The sequence below is a fragment of the Ictalurus punctatus genome, chromosome 25, assembly GCF_001660625.3.
Source record: "Ictalurus punctatus breed USDA103 chromosome 25, Coco_2.0, whole genome shotgun sequence".
NCBI lineage: Eukaryota > Metazoa > Chordata > Actinopteri > Siluriformes > Ictaluridae > Ictalurus > Ictalurus punctatus.
Window position 1 is genome coordinate 13937084 of NC_030440.2, and position 26205 is coordinate 13963288.

The 26205-nt window shown below is 38.6% G+C and overlaps 2 protein-coding genes across 4 annotated transcripts in view; one reads left to right on the forward strand and one right to left on the reverse strand.

The window, feature by feature from the left end:
- The window catches only part of zdhhc14 (zinc finger DHHC-type palmitoyltransferase 14), a 34113-nt gene extending 11682 nt beyond the window's left edge, over window positions 1–22431 (forward strand). Inside the window, exons 3-9 of the mRNA XM_017456323.3 lie at window positions 4524–4682; window positions 5318–5455; window positions 9740–9788; window positions 12498–12600; window positions 15048–15157; window positions 19938–20040; window positions 20336–22431. Coding sequence (XP_017311812.1) covers window positions 4524–4682; window positions 5318–5455; window positions 9740–9788; window positions 12498–12600; window positions 15048–15157; window positions 19938–20040; window positions 20336–20725 — 1052 coding nt within the window. The 3' untranslated portion in view covers window positions 20726–22431. The remainder of the gene's footprint in view (window positions 1–4523; window positions 4683–5317; window positions 5456–9739; window positions 9789–12497; window positions 12601–15047; window positions 15158–19937; window positions 20041–20335) is intronic.
- Window positions 11149–26205, reverse strand: part of lgals8a (galectin 8a) — a 23206-nt gene continuing 8149 nt past the window's right edge. The window contains exons 9-10 of one of the 3 annotated variants that reach the window (XM_053675668.1): window positions 25718–25863; window positions 11149–11626 (exon numbers count right to left, since the gene is read on the reverse strand). In XM_053675668.1, the coding sequence (XP_053531643.1) occupies window position 11626; window positions 25718–25863 (147 nt within the window). In that variant the 3' untranslated portion in view covers window positions 11149–11625. Of the gene's footprint in view, window positions 11627–16827; window positions 17044–23379; window positions 25864–26205 lie in introns of those variants that run through there. The other 2 variants (XM_053675669.1, XM_017456321.3) reach the window with 2 other exon arrangements.

A 26205-nucleotide genomic window follows, 5' to 3' on the forward strand; every position in this document is an offset into this window, starting at 1 on the left:
AAACTAAACTAAAAAAAACTTAAAAGAAGCCAAAAAACTTTCAGAAGTTCTATTATAACCAGCTTTCTTAGTGCAAAGAAGTTGCACCAATCATGAAGCCAACTATATGAGAGCGACATGCTGCAATTTATATGAGTAATGCAGCAATATGAGTGCGAAATATCTGATCAAGACACATAAAAACATTTCGATATTCAAATGGCAATGTGCACCCTTACACCGGCTGTGTTTACATGACCAGGTTGAAGTGACAAATCTGATTTTCTGCCTTAGTATGACTCTTTTCAAATCTACCCTAAGCAATTTTCATATGTGGTCCTAGATTGGATGCATATCTGATATGTGGCCATGCAACACAAGTGAGAATCGTCAGATCAGAGTTCGTGCAGCTTCCCCCTAGTGTGTACATCACTGTCGTTATCATCCAGTGTCAGCAGTGTCAGCAGCGCAGCAGTACGGCAGTGCACTACAGCAACAACAGTCACTATGTTCAGTGGAAGGATGGGGAAATTGGTGATTTGCTCAGAATTTGGGGGATCGATTCAAGATAAACTGGAAGGAACTTACTGTAACAGAGTAGTGTTGGAAACAATTAGCCAAGAAATCAGTGTGTACATGTGGGGAGTTTTGGTAGACAGGTGCATGATGTGCAGGTTATTTATGGTCACGAATTTGAACTGTCAAGATAGACAAATCCAATCTGAGCAAAAATTGGAATTGTGCAAAAAAAGCTTGTAATGTGAATGCAACCTTAGATTTCATACATTTTTAGATATTATACCACATCTGCACACACATATTGCTTTAGTTTCCTAGCAAGAGAAATTACTTCTTTTCTTTTTTTTGGTAGCTTAAATAGTCTATAGCAGTGAATTCAGTGTCAGACGTTAACTAGCAATGCTCGATCACTGGTGGTTATTTAGTTAGTTATTATCTGAAAAAGATTAACCATATTAAATACACTATTTTTGCTTATGTATGTCTGTCATTAAAAATGGATAGGAGCATGGTCTTGTGATATTTTGTGCACAAAATATTTTATTAATCAATAAAATATTTTTTTTTTATAATACTTTTTTTTGTTTTGTTTTTTTAAACACGCTTACTATCAAGCAGTGCGAAGCAATTGGAGAGACATGAAGGGAAAAATCACTGCTTGCTGTCCAAACGTTTAGACTCAGTACTGCTGACCACTGAATGATCTGGATGATTAAGAGCCTTATTAGATAACAGTTAAAGTTGTGTGCAGTGTAAGCACAGAGAAGAACAGGAACACCAAGAGAGCTATTTAAAACACTTACTCAAAAAGGTTACATCTCTCTTCCAGCACACTCATCTCTCAATTCTGCCCGAGATCTGCTTCCACTGGGCTTTTTATAAATTTCCAATTTCATGCCGGTATTTTTTGCATGAGATGAAAAATCTTGTCAGAAAATATACCGTTTTGACCTTCCTCGCACTTTTTTTTTCTTTTTCTTCCCGTTGAGGATCAGTGATGCGCAGACTAATCTAGAGAGACTCCTCAGAAAACTCAGATTTAGACTGAGCAGGTTTGCTGTTATCTGCTTTCCTCTCAGCATATGTATAATGCAAGTTTTTAACTGATTCTCTGCCCAGCGTCTGCTACCATTTAAAAATGGAAAACCTGGTGAAATATTCATATTCAGGTCCGAAAATGAAGAACCCCCCCCCCCCTCTCTGGTGGTTTTGTTCAGTTGTTAAAGCTGAATAATTCTACACACATTAGCTAACACCTCAGACAGCGAGCTAATCAGTAATCAGTACTGATTACTGTGTGAGAATAAATGAGAGGCTTTGCACAACTTTTCTTATATTGTTCCCAAAAAAATAGGTGTGAAAACTATCACTGTTCTTTACTAGTTTAGCCGTTAGAGTTTGTATATGTGTATACAGAGTGGAAGCTAACCTTGGCGTAAGTTAGCTATAGTAGTTTGCTAGCTAAACAGGCTACTGGTTACTAAATAATCTTAGCCAAATAAGTAAGCTAGCTTGCTAGAGAACATGCTGCAGGTTCATTCACAGCAACACGGCACAGCAAGTGAGAAGCTCAATGCACAGGAAATCAGAATACACAACTGTGAAAGCGAGTAGATCTGTAAGGTGAGCGTGACCGCTATAGATTTCCTCACACTCTATAGGTGTAAACATATTCTCTAAAATTACAAATATTGCCAAAAGACCAAAGTGTATTATATTTCTCCTTGATCAAATTTAAAGTATTGTCATAAGACATTTAAGATGTCTATATAGAAAAACTTACTTTATTGCTTTAAATCTTATGAGAACTGACATTAGGTTTTGCTAATATACCGCCTAGCATTAAACCGAAGAAACATTAGCTATGTTAGCTAGCTAGTTTTCTCTGTAAACATTAGCTAGATACACTAGCTTGGGTTCGTATTTTATTGTAGTTAGAGTACACTGTAAAAATAATTTTTAAAAAAAGGGATTACTTAAAATAATTTAAAATATTATTGATTTAAATGCAATAATTTATATTGGTTAAATTTAATCAGCGTGTGTAAAATCTAACCGTTTAATACAAATGGTTGATGGATGGAAAAACCTAATGTGGTGGCATAAAAAAAGAAAAAGGACAATACCCATGATTCTATTATGTATCCTAATGAGTTAACTGTTTTAAATGATGAACATTTACATCTGGGGAGTATGCACCACAGCACTTATGCCTTTAATAGTCACCTTTAGAGCTCTAATATGTAAATGTAAGGGTATAGGGGGTTTGGTAAAGCAAGAAGAGGAGAAAACCTATTTCTGAATACAGCTGTTGTTGAGTGAAGCCAGCAGGTCTACATAATCTGCAATGTTGTAATGCGACCCCTACGGTTCTGTTCACTAGAGAAAGTTAATCACTGATGTTTAGTCTGGGACAGATTGCCTGTTTGGATGCTCGAGCAGAAAAATTATTCCTGCTGCTCGGATTAATAATCTGAAGGCCGCTAAACCCAGCAATTTCGCCCAAGGGCTATGTTTCCTGCTGATCTAGCCATAGGCCAAAAGTGCTGCGTATTGCAGAAAAAGCATGTACAAGTGAAATGAATCTCAGTGTAGCTGCGTGGGCGTCAAACCTCAGTGCTGGAGAACCACAGCATGCGAGATCACTGTTCTGTCGTGTTCCAAAAATGTTTAATATGCCTTCGTCAGCTTCCTTTCGCCATTTCATGAATGTCATTATACCACAATCATTTTCTTTAACAGCAGCTCTGACAGTAATGCCAGTATTTATTATCAGTCTCTGATTATGTGGAGCGTTCATTGTAATATGTTGTTGTTTCTATAGTAACGGTTCAACAATTCACAGGGACAGACTTGTATAGCAGACGCTCTGCAACTAAGACTAATAATAAATGGCTTAAAAACATGTCGTGGTTTAACAAAGAAAAAAAACCCTAATCATTGATATGGTGACATTTAATATTTTTGGAAGGAGTCTCCATTGTCAGCGCTTTGTAACAGTCAGTGGTGGAGTGTGACGTCAGTGTCCTTATAACTTTTTGCCATGGGAAAGTCTTCAGAAACAGAAGGCTGCTGTAATTCCCTGTATGAAAAAATAAATAAAATAAATAAAACATCAGGAACAGTTAAACGTAATGATTCAAATATACAACTTTCTAAGTTTAAATTGGATTTTATTCAACAATACGTCCATCTTTACATGACAGTTCTGCTAGCTAATTAGTGAACTGATATGACTTTTTATAGATGGTTTATATCACAAACATTTAATATGTAACTGTACTGGTTTGATGAAAGGTAGGAGGCAAGTGTGTAAACCAAGAATCATAATATCCGTTAGTCCATAGCAGTGGTGGAAAAACAGGCAGGCAAAGCTAAACAAGGATTAAATGATAACCATAACTGAGGGAAACAGACAAGGGTCTTAAGCAGGAAAATGCAGAAGAAGAAAATATATAGAAACGGGAAAACAAGGCATGGACTTGGAGAAAAATATACAATAAACTTACATGCTACAAACAAAAAGCAGGGTATGCACAGATGAACTTAAAAGAACGAAACACTGAATAGGTGATCACCATCAGGCAACAAACCACTGATAGGACAGGATCAGAGAGAAGACAAGAACAGGACGCTAAACAAACATGAGCACATGGTGTTAGTCCCCATGGGAACTGTGACACAAAGATGGAAATTGTGACAGTACCATCATAAAATAATTTTAACAACGCACCGATTCTAATAACTGTTTGATTTTCGTGGAAAACATTCGGCGCAACCGCAACATTGAAATCCTGCAGTCCTTCAAAAACGTTCATTTTGAAGCACTTGCATGAATCGTTTCTTCAGATTTGATTCGTGACTTGACTCCTCTTTTCATTCTCCTCAACCTCCTCCTGCCTGGACGGAGGGGAAAACGCTGAACTCGGTTCTGTTGTTATTCTTCATGACAGGACCGAAACGCTGCCATTCTGTGGATTAGTGTGAGAAATGGTTCAGACGTTGTGTTGCTCTGTGGTTCACAGACGCGGCAAACGGAATGAGTGGTGCGAGCTCACGGCCTCCTCCCAGGACCAGAGAGGTGCTAATCAACGGCCAAACGGTCAAACTGAAATACTGCTTCACCTGCAAAATCTTCAGACCACCAAGAGCCTCGCACTGCAGCCTGTGTGACAACTGCGTGGGTAAGTCACATGAATGTTTATTGTACACTGTTCAAAAAAGAGAAACTCTTTGTATAGTTCAGAGTTCTTCACTCTTAGCTGTGGAACTTTCTGAAAAAAAGATAACAGTTCTAAAATTCTTCATGGAACTATTAATGGTTCCCCCACAGGGACAACCCAAGGTTTGGGTTAAGGTTTGGGTATTTAACCTTTAACCATTTAAAAGATACTTTAATCCTGGTTTTAGGTTTACAGTTACCTTAGATTAATAAGACACAAAAATACTGACATTACAAAGCTCTGACACTGGAGACTCCTTCCATACATGTTAAACAAACTTCTCCATACAGAAAACGTCACCATACGCCATCAGACGTACACCATATTTTTTCTGGGTTAAATAACATGTTTGTTTTTTTAAATTATGTTTATTATTAGTGTTAGATTACAATATCTGTGTAAGTTGTTACTATAGAAACAAACGATAAACTATTAACGTCAGAGCTGCTGTGGTGGAAAATTCAACAACAATTTCTGACCCCTCAGATTCAGCAGCATTATGATATAATGTCATATAATAGTGTCTGAGAATGTATTTCCTATCAGTAAATAAATAAAAAAAAGTCTATGTCTGTATTTTTTCTATTTTCCCACAGACCGTTTTGACCACCACTGCCCCTGGGTAGGCAACTGCGTGGGAAAGCGAAACTACCGCTTCTTCTACCTGTTCATCCTCTCGCTCTCCTTCCTCACCATCTTTATCTTCGCCTTCGTCATCACTCACGTCATTCTGAGTGAGTAACGCTTACGGCCCACGCCGGCTCCCACTCAACACTCCGACTGTCAGGGGTGCACAGGGATTTACGCTTCAGCCTGCACGCTTTTAGCATCACTACTTTAATTCTGATCTTCCACCAAAAGCCAACAATTTCCATGAGGGGTACTTCTTTTTCACGTGACCGTATATCCATACAGAAACCAGTACATTTACATATACATTTATTCATTTAGCAGATGTTTTTATCCAAAGCGACTTACAAATGAGGAAATACAAGCAAAGCGATATATCAAGCGGAGAACAGTACAAGTAGTGCTACCATACAAGATCTTTTAATTGAGTTCTAGAAAAGCAAAGTGCGCAGAGTAGAGGTGTAAGAGCCAGAGTAGGTGTTTTTTGTGGTGTACCAGTGGGGTTGGCATTTTAGGGGTTGGTTAGGTGTTCACGGAAGAGGTAGGTCTTTAGCTGTTTTTTGAAGATAGTGACGGCGGTCCGGATTGAGGTTGGAAGTTCATTCCACTACTGAGGGACAGTTAGTGTGAAGATTCTGGAAAGGGACCATGAGTAGGCATTACTAAGCGTCGGTCGTTAATCGATCGCAGATTGCATGAGGGAACATGTTACCAGTAACAGGTATCTCTCTTATACTATCCCCATTTAACCTTACTCCTACAACATCCACAATGTTACTGTCACGTACTATAGTATGTGACAGTAACATTGTGCATGCTGCTACAGTAATGAACGAATGACAGTGCATCATGATTAATGATAGAAGCAGTGCAGACTGCAATCTGTGCTAAAACTGTGAAAATATTAAGAGGAGGAACGACAGCATTTTCCTACAATACAAGTAATCTGAGAAAGCATCTTCTAGCGCTGTGAATTGCGCACACACAAAGGTATTCGTGAGCACGGAGGAGTGTGCAGAGAAGCACTTCAATTCTGCAAGCACTGAGAGCTTTATATGTTTATATATATATTTCAATCGCATAATTATGTGCATTATTTCTGAGTGTCGAGTGTTTCCACACTAAGACACACAAATGTAGGACAGTAAAAAATTGCTGCATAATATTATATCAGGTGAATCAGCACTTGTTTACATTGTGTACATACTTACCATCGTTTCCTGTCAGTACGCAATAGTTAGAGTTGAACTCTTTTATGCAGTTAATTCAAGGCTCTAAAATCACCTCTAAATCACTTGAGAGCATTACTGTAAATTTATGTAAACTTCTGTAGCTCTTTAGACTTTTTGTTTTTCTCGATCTTTAACTTTCTACATAATTCAATTTTTAAAAAAAGTAATTACATTTTTTTTTGGTTGTTTTTTTTAAACTAATGATGTTTTTGGTAAGATTATTATTATTATTATTTTTACCTTCTTGCATCATGCAACAGTCCTAAACTGGTTACATTTTTTTGTTCATAAATGATATTTCCTAAAACTTTTTGTCCACATTACATCCGTTAGATCTGAATGTTAAACATTTTGGATATTGGAAGATTTAATAAAAAAAAAAATTATAAGTAAAATATATTATTCTTATAAGTTAAACAAAAGACAAAATATAAGAATGCATACAGTATAAATAATGTATGCATGAAAGGGTTAAGAACTACTGACTGTTTCACAGTATATGATGAAATGACTATGAGATGTCGGTATCGGCTGATTCATATTTGTGTGCTGATTGTATGATCTGCTTGTGTATGCTAACACCTCATGGTTGGAGAAAGATGCTGTGATATTCCTTAATTAGCAACCTTTTCAACTACAGTGACATTACTTTGTGGTAAAATGTTTTTTTTTTTTTTAAAACACAGCTTCTTCTAGTATCTGTCTTGTTAGGCTAATATAGCAGGATGTAACTAGAACTAGTTATAGATTCCTGATAACTAAAATGTGTTGACTTTTCCTAAGTGTATGATGCGTAGTAAATTTGTTTATTAACATTAATAAGCCTTTATGAAGCTGTTGCATTTTTGAGGCACAATAGTAGCTATGTTATAGTTTCTGCCATTTGGCAAACACACAACAAAGGAGAAGGAGAAAGGCTTTATTGAGCCTGTAATGGCAACGTAGCGTATATTTGTAAAGTGACCTGACGTTACATTTAAAAAGGGAAAAGGTTCAAATCTGTTCAGTTTTGCTGAACTAAAATTGCTGTCGTTTTTTCATCGACTAAATCTAAAGTAAAATTAACAATAAAATCGACTGTAACAATGATCTATTTTTAAACGTTTAAAACTTGCACTATTCAGGGAAACAGAAGGTATCGACAGTGTATTATCACACCACTCACACCTCCTGTCCATCTTCTTATGGAAAATGTCATATTGGAGCTGGTGCAGCCTCCAGTGTGAAGTAGTGTATGATTGTATGAAATGGATTAGCCGCGGTTCTCCACATCAATCAGCTCTAGAGGCAGTCTAGGAGACCTGAGGAGTCTGAACACTGCTTCCTGAACACTGCACTTTATAGGTCACAGAACGGCGCTAGCTGCTGTTTACTGCCTCACTCTCAGAAGACGTGTAGCTCTAAATGCTTTCTCCAGAAAGCCATGGCTTTACCAGTACAGGCATAACTCAGGTTTAGCTGTGACTCTTCGTCTGTGTGGGTTTGATTGCGTTACAAATCATTAGCACTCAAAAAAAAAAACCCTTGTGGCTGAAGAGATGAAATATGAGACAGGAGTCCAGCATTTTCTCTCCTGGCTTTTAAAGTGCAGTGATTTTTTTACAGGACATGAGGGATTGGTTTATGGGGGAGGAAAATTTATACTCGTTACTGCGGGTGTGCTGAAACACTGACTTTGCGATGGATCCTAAATCATAAGTCCACTATCAAGATCAAATATTTTATCTGTTCTTTAAAATCAACCCCCCCCCCCCCCCTCTTCTTTTTACATTTATTGCATTTGAATCTTATTATCCAAGAAAACATGACAATACCCACTTACAACAGTGCCCTCCACTAATATTGGCACCCGTGGTAAATATGACCAAAGACTGTTGTGAAAAACTATCTTAAATATAGGTGTGCAACAATTATTGGTACCCTTTTAGTCAATACTTTGTGCTAGCTCAGTTTGCCAAGGTAACAGATCTGAGTCTTCTCCTATAATGGTTCAATCTAAAGGTTCAACAATAAAGACAATTTTCCCCAGCCATCTTTGCTCATATTTACCAAGAGTACCAATATTAGGGTCCTGGAAAATACAGTTCCCCAAAGATTATTTGGATAGTTCATTGTTTTTAAATGCCAAAAATATATGAATTCTACTGGTCCCTGTAAGTAACATTGAGTCATGACAAATCAGATTAACAGCATGTATGAGCACATTAACCTGATTATTGCTGTAAACAGTATCTTTACCTGATTTTTAAATATCTGCTAACAGGTTATTTTTTTTATGAAATATATTTTATCAAATGTATTTTAATATATTTTAGTATCCCATCTAGATCAAATAACTGCTAAAATCAGGTAGTGGTCAGGGTCCAGATTACTAAACGCACTGAATGTTTAATTCTATGAATTAAAATCAGGGCAGTCATGACTGGACTATGAGTAGATGTGTTAAGAGAATCATTTCACTCCAGCCTCCAAATCGACTTTGCATCACACAGTGATAATCACACAGTAATGATTAACCCCCGATGTTGAGTCGGTTCGTCCGTCCATCTATGCTTCCTGTGTTATTGTGTTAAGTGTCGGTGGGAACACACTAGACTCTAATTACTCAACATTGCTATCTTCAGTGATGTATTCTCTAGTGCAGTGTTTCGTAATCCTGGTCTTATACGGACATACACCGCATTTTCCTTGCTCCTGATTCAACTCATGAGTGAATTATCAGCTTGAACTGGGTTGAACTGGGTGAGTTCAAGCTGCGTTTTCCCCCTCAGTATGATTTCTCAGGCGAGAACACGACACGCGTTCAGGTGCGTACCGAAATAAGCGGTCTAAGAGTGATGCGATCTTGATCTGGTTCTCTAGCGCAGATCGATTGGTAGCATCTATTTTGCTCGGATTTGGAATCAGCAACCAGACAAATAGGTATGAAAGCACTCTTAGAGGTGGGGAAACACCAAAATGTACTGCAAATAAAAGCACTTGTTTGTAGTAAACCTTTCGAAACCATATCTACACTCCTTCCAGCATTGTGTGGAGCGTTTTGCTGCTTTGTTTAGACGTGTGAATAATGTAAAAACTGTTTTTATTTGAATAAATATATAACATGATTGTTGTGAATGGTTTTTGTTCATTCTATAACTCGTGCCATTTTTGCAGGATCGAACAGGACCGGGTTTCTCGGCGCCCTCAAAGACAGCCCAGCCAGATATCCTTCTGAAAAAATAACTCCTGTGTGTCTGTGTGTGTGTGTGTGTGGGGGCTGAAGGGAGAGTGGGAGGATGCATGCTAACAGTCTATTTCTGGCCTTCACACCTCCAAACCCCAATGACAAAGAGCAAGTCAGAGAGGAGGTTGGAGAGAACACCCACTTTTGCTCTTTATGAAAAGAGAAAGCCGTGTAGAGACAGAAGTGGAGTTCAGTGAGAAAGAAAAAGAGAAGCAGATGATTTCTCCACCACTTTTTGATACTGATGAGGTTCCCTATGGCTGAGTTCATTAGCCGAAGTCCACCTGCTGCTTTCAGCAAATTATTAACACACACACACACACACACACACACACACACACACACACACACACACACACACACACACACACACACACACACACTCGGACTATAAGCGTCTCTAATCATGTACTTGTGCACTATTATATATGTTGACTGTATTTCCCAAACAAATGAAGTGTGCACTAAACTGTCCCATCATGCACCACAGGACAGAAGGGGAGGGGCTTGTAGCAACTTACAGACAGAACCAACATGGCTACTGGTGGCACCAAACTGTTAATAAACTGTTATTTAATTGGACATTTAAAAATAAAAAACTTCTCACCATGACAGTGTTGGTTAAATTAGCAATCGAACATCAAGTAGCACTGAACACAATTAACAGCAATTTATTTACAGCCATGAAGTTTCCTAATCTTGTGCTGTCCAAGTTGACATTCTTTATAGTCTACTTGTTTTTGAGTTACTGGATTTTGGATTAAACCCATTCAATTTTTAGTGACTAGTCAAACAGGCTAATACCTATAAGAGCTCAATAATAAATATAGTGACTTAGATCAATTTAAAAATCACAGGCTCATGGGAGTCCCCTGATCCCACTACTGCAGTCCAGTGGAAGAGCAACTCCAGTCCAGGAAATGACAGGTTAAAAATGATTTGATTTTCGAAAAGCCTGATAGCTAGCTGATGAATTGGATTACATACAGCATCTTAGCAGTAAAGTACATTTCTTTCCAGGAGCTGAGAATCCCTGCTGTGGGCCACAAAAAAAAACAACTCTTTCTGAGCTTAAAGGTAAAAATGGGGCAACTGAACTTTTCATGCACTAAAAAGATAAACTGGGTTAAAAACAAAGCATAAACAGCCACCACTGCCATTTAAGGGTTAAAATGGGATTTAGGAGGTACATCTTGCAATGAGGGAACAGTACCATTCATTTCATGGATTATATACAGTCCCCTCTGAAAGTATTGGAACAGCAAGGCCAGTTCTTATGTTCTTGCTATACAGTTGGGTTTGTGATCAAAAGATGGAGACGATACGAGATGATAGATCAGAATTTCAGCTTTAATTTCCTGATATTTACATCTCAATGTGTTAAATAACTAATTAAAACATGGCACCTTTTGTGACACCAGCCATTTTTAGGTGAGCAAAAGTAATGGAACAGATAGTCTTAAAGTAAATAACACTCGATATTTGGTTGCATTATGCCTTGCTTGGAGTAACTGCATCAAGCTGGTGACGCACTGACGTCACCAAACTGTTGCGTTTTTTCTTTTGTGTTGCTTTTTCAGGCTTCTTTACTGCAGCTTCTTTCAGTTGTTGTTTGTTTTGGTGGGTTTCTCCCTTCAGTTTCCTCTTCAGGAGGTGAAATGCTGCTCAATTGGGTTAAGGTGTGGTGATCGACTTGGTCAGTCTAAAACCTTCCACTTTTTCACCCTGATGAAGCCCTTTGTTGAGTTGGCAGTGTGTTTTGGATCGTTGTCTTGCTGCATGATGAAGTTCCTCCCAATTAGATTGGATGCATTTCTCTGTAAATTGGAGGACAGATTGTTTCTGTAAACTTCTGAATTCATTCTGCTGCTATCATCATGAGTTCCATCATCAATAAAGATGTTGAAGTTTCTGTTTCTGTCCTAGCCTAGCCTAGCTTCGTGTCAACATCATATTACAATAGCTTCTGATTATTATCTGGCAAAGAAAAGGCTAGCATCCTAGTATCTCTCCACCCTAAGAGAAGACAGCAAACAACACTTTTTTTTTTTTTTAATAGTATCAGTGTTAACTTGGAATAAGACATCCACCGAAGCATAATATCAAGTGCTCCATATTTATATTCAGAGAATTATGTTCAAAAGATATATCGACATTTATCACAGGGAAAGTTCCTCGTGTTCAGAGTCGGCTTACAGAGGTTGGTTTTCTGTGTCCCATTATGATTATTAAAATTACCTACATGTAGATCACACATTCTGAGGTTGCCAGATTTTATTTATTTATTTATTTATTTTTGCGAGTAGAGGTGTCCGAGACAGGATTTTTCAATAGCGTCTAGACCACTGACTTTAAACACAAGTACTTGCTTTTAAGCTGGAATAAAATCAGGGATAGAAAACCTTTAGGTTGAAAACCCTTTATTTATTTGTATGCGCATCTATATCTGATATGATACATCCTGTATCAGTGGCTGTGACACACTTGGATCATTAACTCTGCTGTGAGAGGAACATTTCCCGCTGTTGGACTTAATCCAGCTGTTAGCATTACGATTGATCAATTCTAATTCTATTGTGTCAGGAAGAGAGAATGTGTGTGTGTGTGTGAGAGAGAGAGATAGAGAGAAAGACAGGGCTGTGTTGCCATGGAAACCTTGCTGTGTTCTCCTTTCCTTTACTGGCACACTGTGCTGGAGGTGGTCGTGTGTTTTTTCTCCATCTGGTCCATCGTGGGTTTGTCGGGTTTCCACACCTACCTGATCAGCTCCAACCTGACTACCAACGAGGATGTGAGTATCACAGTCATCACTCACTTACTCCTTCTCTATAACTCACGCTCCTCGCACTCCTTCTTTCTCTTTGTATTTTCTTGTTGAACATTTTATTCACTTGGCAGACGCTTTTATCCAAAGTGTCTTACAATTGAGATGGGATACCGTACCTGCTTACAGCTGAGCAGGGCTTTGTTCAAAGGCCCAATGCTGGTTCTGGGGTAGCCCTGGGATTTGAACTCAAAACCTTCAGGAAGGGTCACCCAGTAAACCCACACTACTCACCCATTTTATCTTTACCAGTCAGAATCTGAACCATGGGCTAAACATGACCCACACTTCTGAGAATGGGGTAAAGATGACCCACACTTCTGAGAATGGGGTAAAGATGACCCATGCTTCTAAAAATTCTTGAGACTGTTCTTTCACATATTGCCTATTTAACCTCAAACATGGTTTCCATCACTAGAAATCCAGGACTAATCAGAGTTGCAACAATGACATCATGATCCATAAAACTGCACCTGATGATTGCAAATTCTCATATTACTTCATATTACTTCACACTTCATACATATTACTTCCTCGTTTCAATCATGAGTAACAATTTATGCATTTACAAATTCACCACTTCAGGATCAAGTGTATAGCCTCAGAGCACTAAGTTAATGGGGTGAAATATAAAGCTTCAGAGAACTAAAAGGGCTGAATGGTATGTATCTTTAGATCAGTGGTCACCAACCCTGTTCCTGGAGATCTACCTTCCTGAAGACCTTAGCTCCAACCATAATGGTGCCCACCTGACCATCTAATCATCGCCTTGAGAAGTTCTTGATCAACTAAAACAGGTGATGTTAGATTTTGGTTGGAGATGAAACTTGCAGGAAGGAAGATCTCAAGGAAGAGGGTTGGTGACCAATGCTTTAGAGGGCTGAGAAGGCAGAGCTCCAGAGTGCTGAAGCGGGTGGGGCTAGGTGCATAGTTAGTTAGAGAGGGTTGAAGGCATGGGGCTGGGTGGTTGGCTCCAGAGAGATAAAGGAGGGGCTGGGCCAGATGGATAGCTCCAGAGAGATGAAGGGGACAGGGCTGAAACTAAATGAGTCGTGGCTACAGACTGTTAAAATAGTAATCATTTACTCCATACAGTGAAAATTAAACTACAACCTGAATGTATTTATCATGATTTGAAAAATTCCTGAGAACCATACACACAAAAACATTAAAAAACAAACAAACAAATAAATCAGAACACAGTTTAACGAAATTAACTATGGACTATGTATGATTACTTTTGACAAGAAATAAACTCCATATTACTATCACGTTAAGGAATGTAGTCATGGCCAATACTACATATATATAATATAATATAATATACTATACATTTCCTGTATATGTGACACAAAATACAGCAGATATTTCAGGCAGTTACACAACCCAGTACTTGTGTATCTAGCCATATTAAACTCAAAGAACTGATCAGAGGAAATGCTCGAGAGGTATGATAGATTGGGAAGCAGGCTTTATTTGGCCCAGAGGCCTTCCTCTGTGTGTCTGTGTGTGTGTGTGTGTGTGTGTGTGTGTGTGTGTGTGTGTGTGTGTGTGTGTGTGTGTGTGTGTCTTTTGCTGGTTTGAGTTATAAAACAGGAAACAAGAAAATAATGTCTGTGTATGACTGTTATTACATGTGAGATTTAAAGCCCCGTGACTAAAAGAAACCTTATTTTTAGTTACATAACTACAGTATATCCAGTGCTTGAACTGTTATATTATGGAAACATGTGGAACATTATGGAAATAACCATGGCAACCTTCCAGGCAATATGATGCTTCTTACCACATCACAGTATCTGCTCAAACATTCAGGATGACATTAAAGGGTAGATTATTTATTCAAATGTATTTGTTGAGAGGATCACTTTTTGGCTTTTAGTAGTTTATGAAAAGAATTCATTATGATTTGAATGAGTAAGGGTAATCTCGCCGACATTTTGTAATGTTTCATTTGTTCTTTATATTACGAATTACTTAAAGTACTTAAATTAGCAATTTTATTTATTAAAAAATAAACGTGTGCGTTCTCACTACATCACCTCCTCAACAGAGTTTTTAGACTTAGTCCGTGACCTAGTGAACCAGTATCAGGATGTATTTACTGATAGAGACTTCTGGAAGTCGCTCTGGAGAAGGGTGTCTGCCAAATGCTATTGATGTAAACGAATGAATTAGTGTGTACAATACATAGATACAGTAAATGAAATATGTCAATTCTGTTTATCATTTGGATTCATTTGAACGTTGCACTTCAAATTTAATTTACGTCACCTTTTCCTGTCCTGCTGGTAAAGCAGAAACAGTATAATGATTTAACACTATAAACAGTATAATGATTTTACTTGACCTACTTGCTGTATACTCAGATTCTAGTACACCATCTCACATCTCGATGCATGTGTGTGTTTCAGATTAAAGGTTCATGGTCATCCAAACGAAGCAAAGACAACTACAACCCCTACAGCTACGGCAACATCCTCACCAACTGCTGCGCTGCTCTGTGTAGCCCGTTACCGCCCAGGTGAGCCAGCGTCACTCGACCCCCATCGTTTATCCTATTGCCATTCTTTATTACTGCTGTTCTTTCTCTCTTCAATAAATCACACTGCTATGGCTTATTGTAAACGGGAAACAAAAATCTTTTTTTTCAACTGAGATCTTCATCTGCATGCTCAGGAGGTAATTATATTCACTCACTGATTCAGGGATCTGATTAGGCTTCGTGTTGAGTTCAGCGTTTTGCTCGTGTATGAAGATGACTGATGTGTCTCTAGACTCTTTATGAGATTCTCTTAGAGAGCAGGTTGTGCTGTAGAATCCTGAGCCTGCTAGTGTTTAAGAAAGAGCTCTTACTATGCAGCCTTCACATGCAAATTTCGGAAGTTTTTCCATTCAAGTGCACGTCTAAGGATATACAAAAAAATATATAGTCATTTAACCAAGAGCTGAATACATAAGCCAGTTTTTAATAGCTAACACATGCCCTTTTGCACTGTTCACCCTACTTGATACATGGTTTGGACACTAACCTTCTGCAGTGCATCATGGACTGGTGGACCATGGTCCTGAGAAGTATTCCAGCAGACCAAACCAAGTACGTGGAAAAAAAAAAAAAAAACATGAAAAAAGCTGATTCTTTTTTTTATTTGATTTTTTTTTTTAAACAAACCAGTTTGGCTTCTGTAGCAGATCCACTATTATCCAATCACATGCATTTATCTAAACTCATTGGAAACTATTGGAAACTACAGGATGTCCCAAAAGTCTCCATATATAGGGGACTACATTTGCCAGCACCATGTCGGTTGTACCTTCATCACTGGATGTTCGTGGACATACACTTCTCGGTCGATTATACCATGCTGTAAATGCCCCTTTTTGGGTGGAAGCAAAAATACTCTGTTTTCATGTGTCTCTTTTTAAATGCAAATGAGCTGCTGAGTTGAGCCGCCCCCTTTCCGGAAGAGTGCTCTGCCTTTACAGTTCGTGCTTCAGATACTACAACAACAACAAATCAGGAGAACCGGTATGACTGACACCGTAAATACCGGTGTTCGGCCCTATATGTGTGAATTATACAGACAGTAACCTGTTTTCAGGTTAAAATTGATAATGATGACATAGCTCTGGTCTCCGTGAACACAGTCAGAGACAACGGTAACTTTAGCCGGATTAGCCGTGGAATTTGCTATTTGCTAATACGGAAAGGTGAATTTGCAAACATTCACAAAATATAAAGTGCGATACTTACATGTTCTTTATATGAAGCTGGATCACGAACAGTTGGTACTGATCCATGTTTTGAGAATCAACTTCAGCAAATACTGCTTTGTATTGACCCTCGTTCATAAAGCAGTCTGGTGTACGATGATTCGAACATATACGAACATAGCTATTTTTTGGGGTACATTTCCTTCAAAAATAAAACTACTCCACTCCGTCTTCAGTGCCTCTGATGCCAGGATTACATGAAGACTCTTATGTTCATTCTTACAACCAACAGAACACTCACAAGGCCTACGAAGCTGAGACATTCTTCTTATCACTATAGCTGCTCCAGCACGGAGAACATGGCGGACTGTGTGCAGCTCACTCAGGGGAGGATCTATGCCAATAGGGCAGAGTCTGTCACCAGTCGTGGGCGGGGCCTGTTCTAATGTGACATCACATTGGATAGAAAACACGAACGACTCATTTTGAGACACTGTTTATGAATTATGGGGAATATAAAAAGGTGGATTTTTACCATTGTAGGTAACACGTTTATATTCAAACATCATGTAAAAGTGAATTTTGCATAATAGGTCCCCTTTAATGTCCACCACAACCTTGCGACAGCTTCCCGATCCAGCCATGAGAATGATTTCAAGACGTTCTTCTTTTGTCAAAGGCATTCTTAAAGCCTATCTGAAAAAAAAAATTAAAAAAATAAAATAAGTATGAATTTTGGAAGACATTTTGCTAAAAAGTGTTAATTTCCCCTATGTATGGAGAGTTTTGGGACACCCTGTATTTAGATGAAAGGCAGCTCATCAGACCAGAGACTAGCTTCTTATATCACTTATCCTCTCTAGTCTTATTTTCAAACAGATGACATGGCATATTTAAAATTTTTATCAATGAAAACAGAAAGCTTAAAGACGAATGGACAGAGTAGTACAGTATGCGTAGTATGTGAAGTATTCTCCCAGCGTCAAATTCAAAATAGTTGTCTCGTATGTGTTCAAACACTGTGCCATGAATCAAAACTGGTAATATGAAGTGTCACTATGGAATAAAATAACAGTACTTCAAATTGTCTTCTTTATACCCATAAAGTAATAATTAAAGCTTAAGCATTAGAAGGTCATCGTTGATACCGTTCGGTCACGTTAGCTGCTTATCCAGCGCTCTGTAAGCAACCGACCTTTATCAATTTTAGTTGAATACCCCTGGCCTGCACTATGCTTTCAGCTTGTGGTTGCATCACAGATTGAACTGTAGTATTTCACACTAAAAGACTGCAGTGTCTTGCATCTCTGAACCACCAGAACAGCATTCTCAGGAGCAGTATTGAAAAACAAACCTCAAAATGTCCTCTTTTCATTTTTGATTGCATCGTCCTCTAATGATTTCCATATTTCAGTGGTGTTTTTAACCTGTCCTTGTTGATTAGCCCTCACTAAATCCCACTTTAGGAAATCACTACGTTTAGATGCACATCAATAAGCCGATAGTAATTGAAATTTGCCAATATTCTAATCAGTATCGAGTCGGGTAAACGCCGCAGTGTCCGATTCAGATTAAGACGATATTCTGATTCCCCAAATTCGGATTCCCACTCCTGGAATATGCCTGTTTTAATCGGAAATTTGTTGCATGTAAACACCTTATACAGAAAATCCACTGAAAGGAGATATGTGTGTGCAAGGAATTGTGGGTAGCAATGGCAGCATCTTGAATCTCCTGGGAAATAACAGCAGGAAAGAAAAAGCATGTGTAGATGGGCAGACGTACAACAACCATGCATACTGGAATATTCCGATGCCTGTACGCATATAAACATCGTATTCGGAATATGGCTGCGATCCGAATATACAGACCTTAAACGGAAGTCGATGTGCATGTAAACGTAGTCAATCATGCCACCTTAAGGGCTGTTCCATTACTGCATTAGCTCGAGTAAAGTTTATTATCGGGTCAACAAAATAACAAACAGATTTTATATACTTAAACAGACAAACCTGTTTGTAAGTATAAGAAAAAGCAATAAAATACTTTGAGGTGATTAGTATATTCAGCATTTGATTTGTTACAGTCAAACTGGGCTTTATGTAGCAGACTTGGCCACGTGTGTGATGTAGGCGTTAAGCACTTCTGAGGCATTTGAAAAATTTGTATTGAACCTTGCATCATGAAATGCCATTTAGGGAAGAATGGGCAGAACTGATTAGGGGCGGAGCTAATTTCCAGGCCAGAATTATATAAAGAGTAAGCTGAAATAGAAGAAACCTGAAGAGTTTGATCCATTGCATGGCAATGCAAAATCCCAGTTGTACTAAAGTGTCTTTAAAACTGCATGATTATGTAGATATGAAACCATCTTTACAGACTGCCTCTTTAATACCTACTTGGTCATCTGCTGGTTAATTTGAATAACAGTGGGTATCGTTTACTACATGTGTTTGTAAATCATTCAAAGGTGTTCATGAAAATCGTCTTAGTTATGTTTATCTTATTAGAGTTCGTGTACAAGGAGTCGAATTGTCTACCTGGCTTATTGCACATGCAAATTTAATGAAAGTTTTGCGTATGTATATGTATATTGATGACTTGTAAGACCACAATCCCAAACTAGAAGAGCTATTCAATTAGGACAAAAGTAATGGCACCCTATAAAAAGCAGAAGGCTTGATGTGTGTCGATGGTAGCCAGTGTCGCAGTGTGGTCGAGCTGCATTACTGGGAGATTTAGCACCGTTTAATCGTCGTTGTCAGCTGTCTGAACGTTGCTTCTTTGCGTCAGGTGTGCCGTGAACGTGCTTGGTAACTTACGGGCGACTGACGTTTATTAACATAGGCATGTGAGTACAAAGACAATGAAGCTTTTGTAAATCTTGGAGGATTTTTTAGTCATCCTGATATCTGAGAAAAGTCTATTATGGCATAATCGCTATTTAACATTGCCTAGCCCAAGACGTGACTTCGAGCATCTGGAACTTATCCATAGTTAGATTGTATCTTTGGCGTGCCAGGTGCTTCTCTTCTCTTCCTCGCTGATTATAGTTTATAATCACGGCAGCTCTGCTCCGTTCCTGCATAAACACTACGCAGTTTAGTTCCAGTCTTAATCCGAAGCGGCTGAAGATCAGAGCCAGGTGTGTTTAAACTAAAAACTGCGCAGTGGAAAATCATCAGGATCTTTAGGAATGAGCCTCAGCATCTCTGCTTTATGTAAAGCAGATTTATGAGGCACACTCACGCACGCACAGTTTTACACACCATTAGCAAGTTTCCCATCAAAACGGAGCTGGATCAGGGCTGGTACAAGTGGATGCCATCTGTTTCGCGTGTGGGCATGCGGAGTGGGAGGAAGTGCCTTGCGACACACACACACACACACACTCATACAAACACACAGGAAGGCAGAGGCAGAGACCCTCTTGATTCCCTCAAGCTCATTCATTCTTCTGTGTTCACCCACGCTCAGTGACTCACACACTCTTTTTGCTCAAAGCACCTAATTGCTCCAGTCTCTGTCTGTCCATCCATCTCTCTCCCTCTCTCTCTCTCTCTCACTTTCCATCTCTCTCTGTACTTCAGTCTGATTGACAGGAGGGGGCCTGTAGAAACAGATGCCCCTCAGGCAGCATCTCAGTCAAATGGGACCAACGCATGTCCTACAACTCAGCTCCAGAGTCATATGGTAAGATGTGTGTATGAGACAAAAGTCAGTAATTATTAAAGGAATAATTCAATTCACTTATTTACTTTTTGAACTGGGGCTATGATGCCAACAGTGAAAGTCTCCCTCACCCAAAATCTTGGCCTCATTTTCATATACTTGATTCAAGTGACATTAAGCTGCAATAATATTATCTGCATAACCTTGAGCGTTCCATAACCGATCCAGCGTTAAACTAGTTTTTTAATCCCATGCTCAGAAACATAGATTTCTCGTTTAACACATTCTCTCAATTTTTTCCCTCCCTCTTTCCAAGTGTCACCAAGATCAATGCATCCAGAGCACCAAATTCGTTTTGCACGCCGCCACCACGCCTCTCCTTCACGCCCAGCCGGTGCTGCTGAGCGGAGGCGCTGTCCTGCAGGTCAAACCGTCAGTGGTTATGCCGTGCTCGCTTCACCCCTCGCTGCCCTCCTCCACCACCAGTCTGGGCTGCGGGGGTGAGCTTTTGGCTTTACATGACCCTGAAAGCCTCTGCCACCACCACCAACTCAGCCACGAGGCCTTCGCCAGCCCAGAGGAGATGCCCTCCCCGGCCATGGCGCTGCCCTGCGCCGCCCACCTAGTGCAGCTGTATGACCCGGCCAGCCAGGACTCGCTGCACGAGGATTCGGTACGCGGCCTGGTGAAGCTCAGCTCCGTGTGACAATCCCAGAAAGCGCAGAGCCAAAAGCCATAATTTAATAGGACGATGAAACACCTCCGGTGACATTTTACTTTTTCAGACACTGCAAGATAGAACAGCCTCAAATAAATAAATAAATAAATAAATAAATAAATAAATAAATAAATAAATAAAAGTCCCAAGAGCAGTCTTCCAGCTCTTCCAGTGTGCTTACGCAGGAGAGCTGATCTGTTAGCGCTCTCGCACTATGCCTCAAAATGAACTCTGTATTAAAGGATCACACTTTATCAACACACTGAAAACAAAAGATATCTTGGCAAGTGAAAGTGTCTTGGATAAAGCGAATATATCGAACACTTCTCGTTACGACACCGCAACAAAACAAACGTAAGATTACTAAGCCTATATTAAATATTAAATATCATTTTACTCATTACAAGCTTGAAATGATATTCTTTTGCTTGATTGATTTATTTGTAGAACGAAGCAAGAATGACCTGCTAATAGAACAAGACGAGCAAAAAAAAAACCCGACTAGAACTATGCATCATAATCATATAGTTGTTTTATAATAATAGTCGTGATAAACATTATACCACAGCGCCGTTGAATTCTTGACTCAGTTTGGTCAGAAGGTGTTGATTTGTTTGGTGAAAGTAGTCCCGGCTGCAAGGCAAATCACAGGTTTATATTAATGTGCTCGTTATAATACGCTATCGTTTCTATAGTAATGGCTAATTCAAAAGCACTGTATAGACTAATAATAAACAGATGAAAGGCGTTGATGATGTGAGGTTTTTCGGTGAGGAGACGTTTATTGAAGATTTAAGGAAGGAGACTCCAGCGTCAGCACTTTCTAACACCACAGGAGATCCGTCAGGACGGAGGAGTTTGTGCTTTTAAGTTTTTCGGTAACGTTGCAAGCTGTATTTTTCGTCTCATTAACTTCAAGAGAGCGCTAAAGAGAGGCAGGTTAGGAAACGACTGACATAGCTGCTATAACGCAAGTGAAAAACCCGAACTAATTTGCATCATAAAATCATTCCACAATGGTAAAAGTAACTGTAAATGGATAAATAGTATGATACGTTGTTGAAAATCACAGTCATTATCAAATTGTTGTGGTATAAGAGGAATGAAACACTATGCACTGATGTGCTATTATTGGAAAATAATCACCTTTTGGGTGGTAACATTAACTGCGTCATTGATTATTTTCCTATAACAGCATGCCCCCAAAGTGTTTATTCCTTACTTAGATAAACAAACCTTTATTCAGGATATTTTCACATGTTAAGATATCATTTTTTGATGTACATGTGGACAAATCTGACCTTTGTTCCTAGTAAGTTCATCGAGTTCATCGAGAAACCAAGATGTTCTACTATAGCACTTAGAAACGTTCATGAGCTCTGGAAGAAGTACATCACTCTCCTTCACACGCTGTCCATGATTCAGACGGTGGATGTTTTCTAGAGCTGAACACTAAAGACAGTTGGTGTAAATGCAATCTCACTGCCTTTCTACATCTCTCTGGGCTTCTGTTGACAATATCATTCCGGCAATATGGCAATATGACAGTGGGCTTATTAACATCACGATATTGCATCAGATCTTTTTGATATGTCTGAATCACACATTATGGTGATGTGATTTATGTGCCAAATACAAGTCCAATGATTTCCCATTGTAGAGGTGATAATCTTGTCAATAAATTTGCAAATTTGTATGGAATCTACAGTTTTGTATGCAAACGGCTAGAATTGATTCTCCAAGGGGGGGACCCTGTTTACACAATTTCATTTAATTTCATTTTCTCGCCTTTAAAAATAGAAAACGAAATATTTTCCAGTATACATGCCAAACACTGCATTCTCATGTATTATGATCATATATCAGTTTCGAAGCACACACAGACGAAACTCACGTTTGTTCCTAGTAAAAGACGAATTTGTTCCGCTACAGCACTTAACAATGTTCATGAGATCTGAAAAAATGACATCAACTCTCCTTCACACGCTTGAAACATTTCCCTGTATAAATCTCCCTGCCCCGCCCCCCCACTGCATTTCTTCTAACGCAACAGCGAGAATACCAACACAACATCGTTTAACAGCAGTTTCCGCATCATTCCATGGCCTGTTTCCTTTAGAACTGACTAATATTTTGATAAAACTGATAAATGATGCTCCAAATTGTGTCTTAATATCATCTTGTCCGATCCTTCTTTATATTTCACATATGAAAATGGAAAAAAAAAAAAAAAAAAAAAAAAAAAAAAAAAAGTTTGGCGAAACAGCTTTTTGTTTTTATGCACCAGAATTTGGAAGACATTACCAGTGAACATTAGTCAGGGTCCATCTATCTGTGTTTTCACTTTAGATTTTAATTCAGTTCATTTCAATTTTATTTGTATAGCACTTTTAACAATGGTCATTGTTTCAAAGCAGAAACATATAAACACAGGATACAGATTTTAAGTGTGTGAATTTATCCCTATTGAGGTGGCGGGGGGGGGGGGGGGGGGGGTCGAGCATTTTTGGCCACAACAATCACTAAATTGTTTGGAGAAGACAGATGAGCTGTTACTGGATTTAACAGCTTCAGCAAGGATGGTTATACTTAATTAACCTGTTTTTGTACACATGAACATTAACATTATCTCACACACTGGGTCTTAAATAACTGACTGCTGGTTTATTAAAAAACAAAAACAAACAAACAAACAAACAAAACACCATGATGCAATCATCCACTTATCCCACTAGGAGCAAGGAGAAAACTGTTTCCTGACATTCACTTTATTCATAAATTTTCATTAATGTTTTATAGAAAGAAGGACAGAAATACTACACGTGTGTGTAACTTGTATAGATACATTGGTCAGCACGTTACAGATTATAAATGGGGGGGGGGGGGCAACAATTCATCAACTATATCATTAAATCTCTTAACATGCATTGCTAATTATTAACCTGAAATTAGACTGTACAATGTTTCCATATGTAAAGCCTAAATCATTAGGAATCATTTCTTTTCCACTGGTACTTCAAGGACACTTTGTCTTAAATTGTGCCGTTAGCAAACCAGCACGTTTCAGCATGTTTCGGCACGTTCTGGTGTCAGATTTAATGAACTGTTTTAATGGAAATCTGCGTACACTACAGGCTGCTGATGAACTGAAATTTGCCCTTGGATCTCGAGGGCTTCCTGACACACTTACAGCAAATGCATCTGTCTGAACATCTGGGTGGACATTAAACTAGACGTCTGCTAATCGGTTAATTAAGCATTCAACCTCAAGTATGTGAGGTTTTCCTTTCTTTCAAACATTTTCTTCACTTACTCCTAACTGCAAACTTGTTTCTTCAATAGTGCAATAAGTAGGATAATATTAAATCCGCCTTGCCTGAAGATTCTTCTTGAAAACACGAAACCTGCTCGTAAAACGATCCATTCGGAGTAAAACTGACTCATACCCATAATGTGTGTAAACTACATGGCTGGCCCACAGGGCCTGAAGCAGCATCGGCGTGATTCTTTAATGCTTCTTTGATATGTTTACCTTTATTAGATTGCTTATAATAGGTTTTTTTTTATTTTTACTCTGGTCTAGATTTTCCGACATGGTATTCCATATCATGTCCTCAAGGAATGTTTTAAACAATATATTCAAACTTGCATTTCATACATCAGTCGATATATCAAGGTCACGTGATCACCTTGTGTATTACATGTCTTCCTCTTCTAGCAAAATGAGATCAAAAACAAAAAGGCGTCCTTTTTCTTTCTTTCTTTCGCTTTTTTTTTTTTTTTTTTTCAATCAGAGCGGCAGGCTGTTAATTCGGTCTTGAATTCAGTTACCCATCTCTCCATGGACCCACATATTCAAGGAACAAACTAAATGTACATAATCCTCCCTAGAGCTATGAGGCACATGAATAAAGGAAGCTGAGCACTGGGCAAACTGCATGTCTAAATTGTCACACGCTCATCTTATTGTGTGCTACATACATACTGTATTCATTCATTAAACATACAAATGTAAATGTAACTGTATAATCATCCGAAACGTACAAGTCTGCCTTCTAACATTAAGCGCTTTCCTGAGTCTGACAAGTGACAACTATTTATACTACCGGTCAAAAGTTTGTGGACACTCGACTCTCGAAAAATAATATTTTGTTTACAAACAAATTTTTTTTTTTAACGACTCTGAGCGAAATATTCCAAAAAGCAGCCAATAAGAGTCCAGGGTAGGTGGGAACTCCTTTTAATTGTGTTTAAAAAGCATCTCGGGGAATTCCTCAAGAAATCGGGTGAGAAAATGCCAAGAATACATTTCTGGAAATTCTAGTCAAAAAGGGGGTCTACTTTGAAGATGATAAAATATTAAATTATTTTGATTTATTTTGGATTTTTTAATCACAACATGTGAAAATGTGGAAAAAAATAATAATAACGAATGAGTGTGTCTAAACATTTGACTGGTAGTGTACATGTTGGGGAATTCAAAATGGCCGCTTTGTCCATTTTTATCAATAACAGTGTGTCAAAAACCACATAAGCAATTAAAAAAATATATATATATTAAACTACTGAGTAGGCAGTTTGCATCACACATCGACCTTGTAGCTTCAGTGCAATACCAAAAAAGCCAAAGTCAGACACTAAACATGTCCTGGCTGATATTTAGTTTTTTTGACGTACAGTGAAAATTATGCACAATTGGTTCAAATGTTCCTTACTGCAAAACTTTTTGATACACAATCCCGAAAAACAGTAACTCATGCCTAAGTCATGACTGTTATTTCTTAAAAGCTTAGTAGATGCTAAAGTGGTTACATTTTAAACTGCAGTGGTATTAAATCATACAGCCAAAGCCGTGACCTCATGTGCTTTAAAAGCCAGTCTAGTTGGTTCTGTGCACACACTACGTCAGCAGATTTTTGATCGAGTTGATTCTAGACATCTTTATTTGAAGCTGCAGAGTTCAGAAGGAGGGTCGGTTACCATATCTTAACATCCAGCAGCTCCAGGTCTCCGGTGAGCTCCAGCTCGTCCACGCGGCTCAGGTCCTGCACGCGGTGCTTGTAGGTCAGCTGATGAGCGCCGTTTACAGCCACCTTAAACTGCTGCGCCTCGCACAGGATTATCATCTGGCGCACAGGAACACATGCAGGACAATCAGAGCAACGTTTCAGGTTAAAATTCTTCTCTTACTTTAAAAAATAAAAAATAAAAATCTGATTAACCAAGTCATGTTTAGTTTTACAGCGTGACTATGGACGGCAAAATCTTTTCTACAAACACGCACCCAAATCTACATATACGTGCTTTAAACAAAATCAATAAGCTCCAATGTGTCATTATGTAATAACAGATTTCATAAAATATCAGCAATCATCTGCATGTACAGATTTACATTGAAAGAGGATCTATGTTATCATCTACGTGCTTCCAGCTTTCCAGGCCTTCAAAATTTAAGAACATAGAGGGTG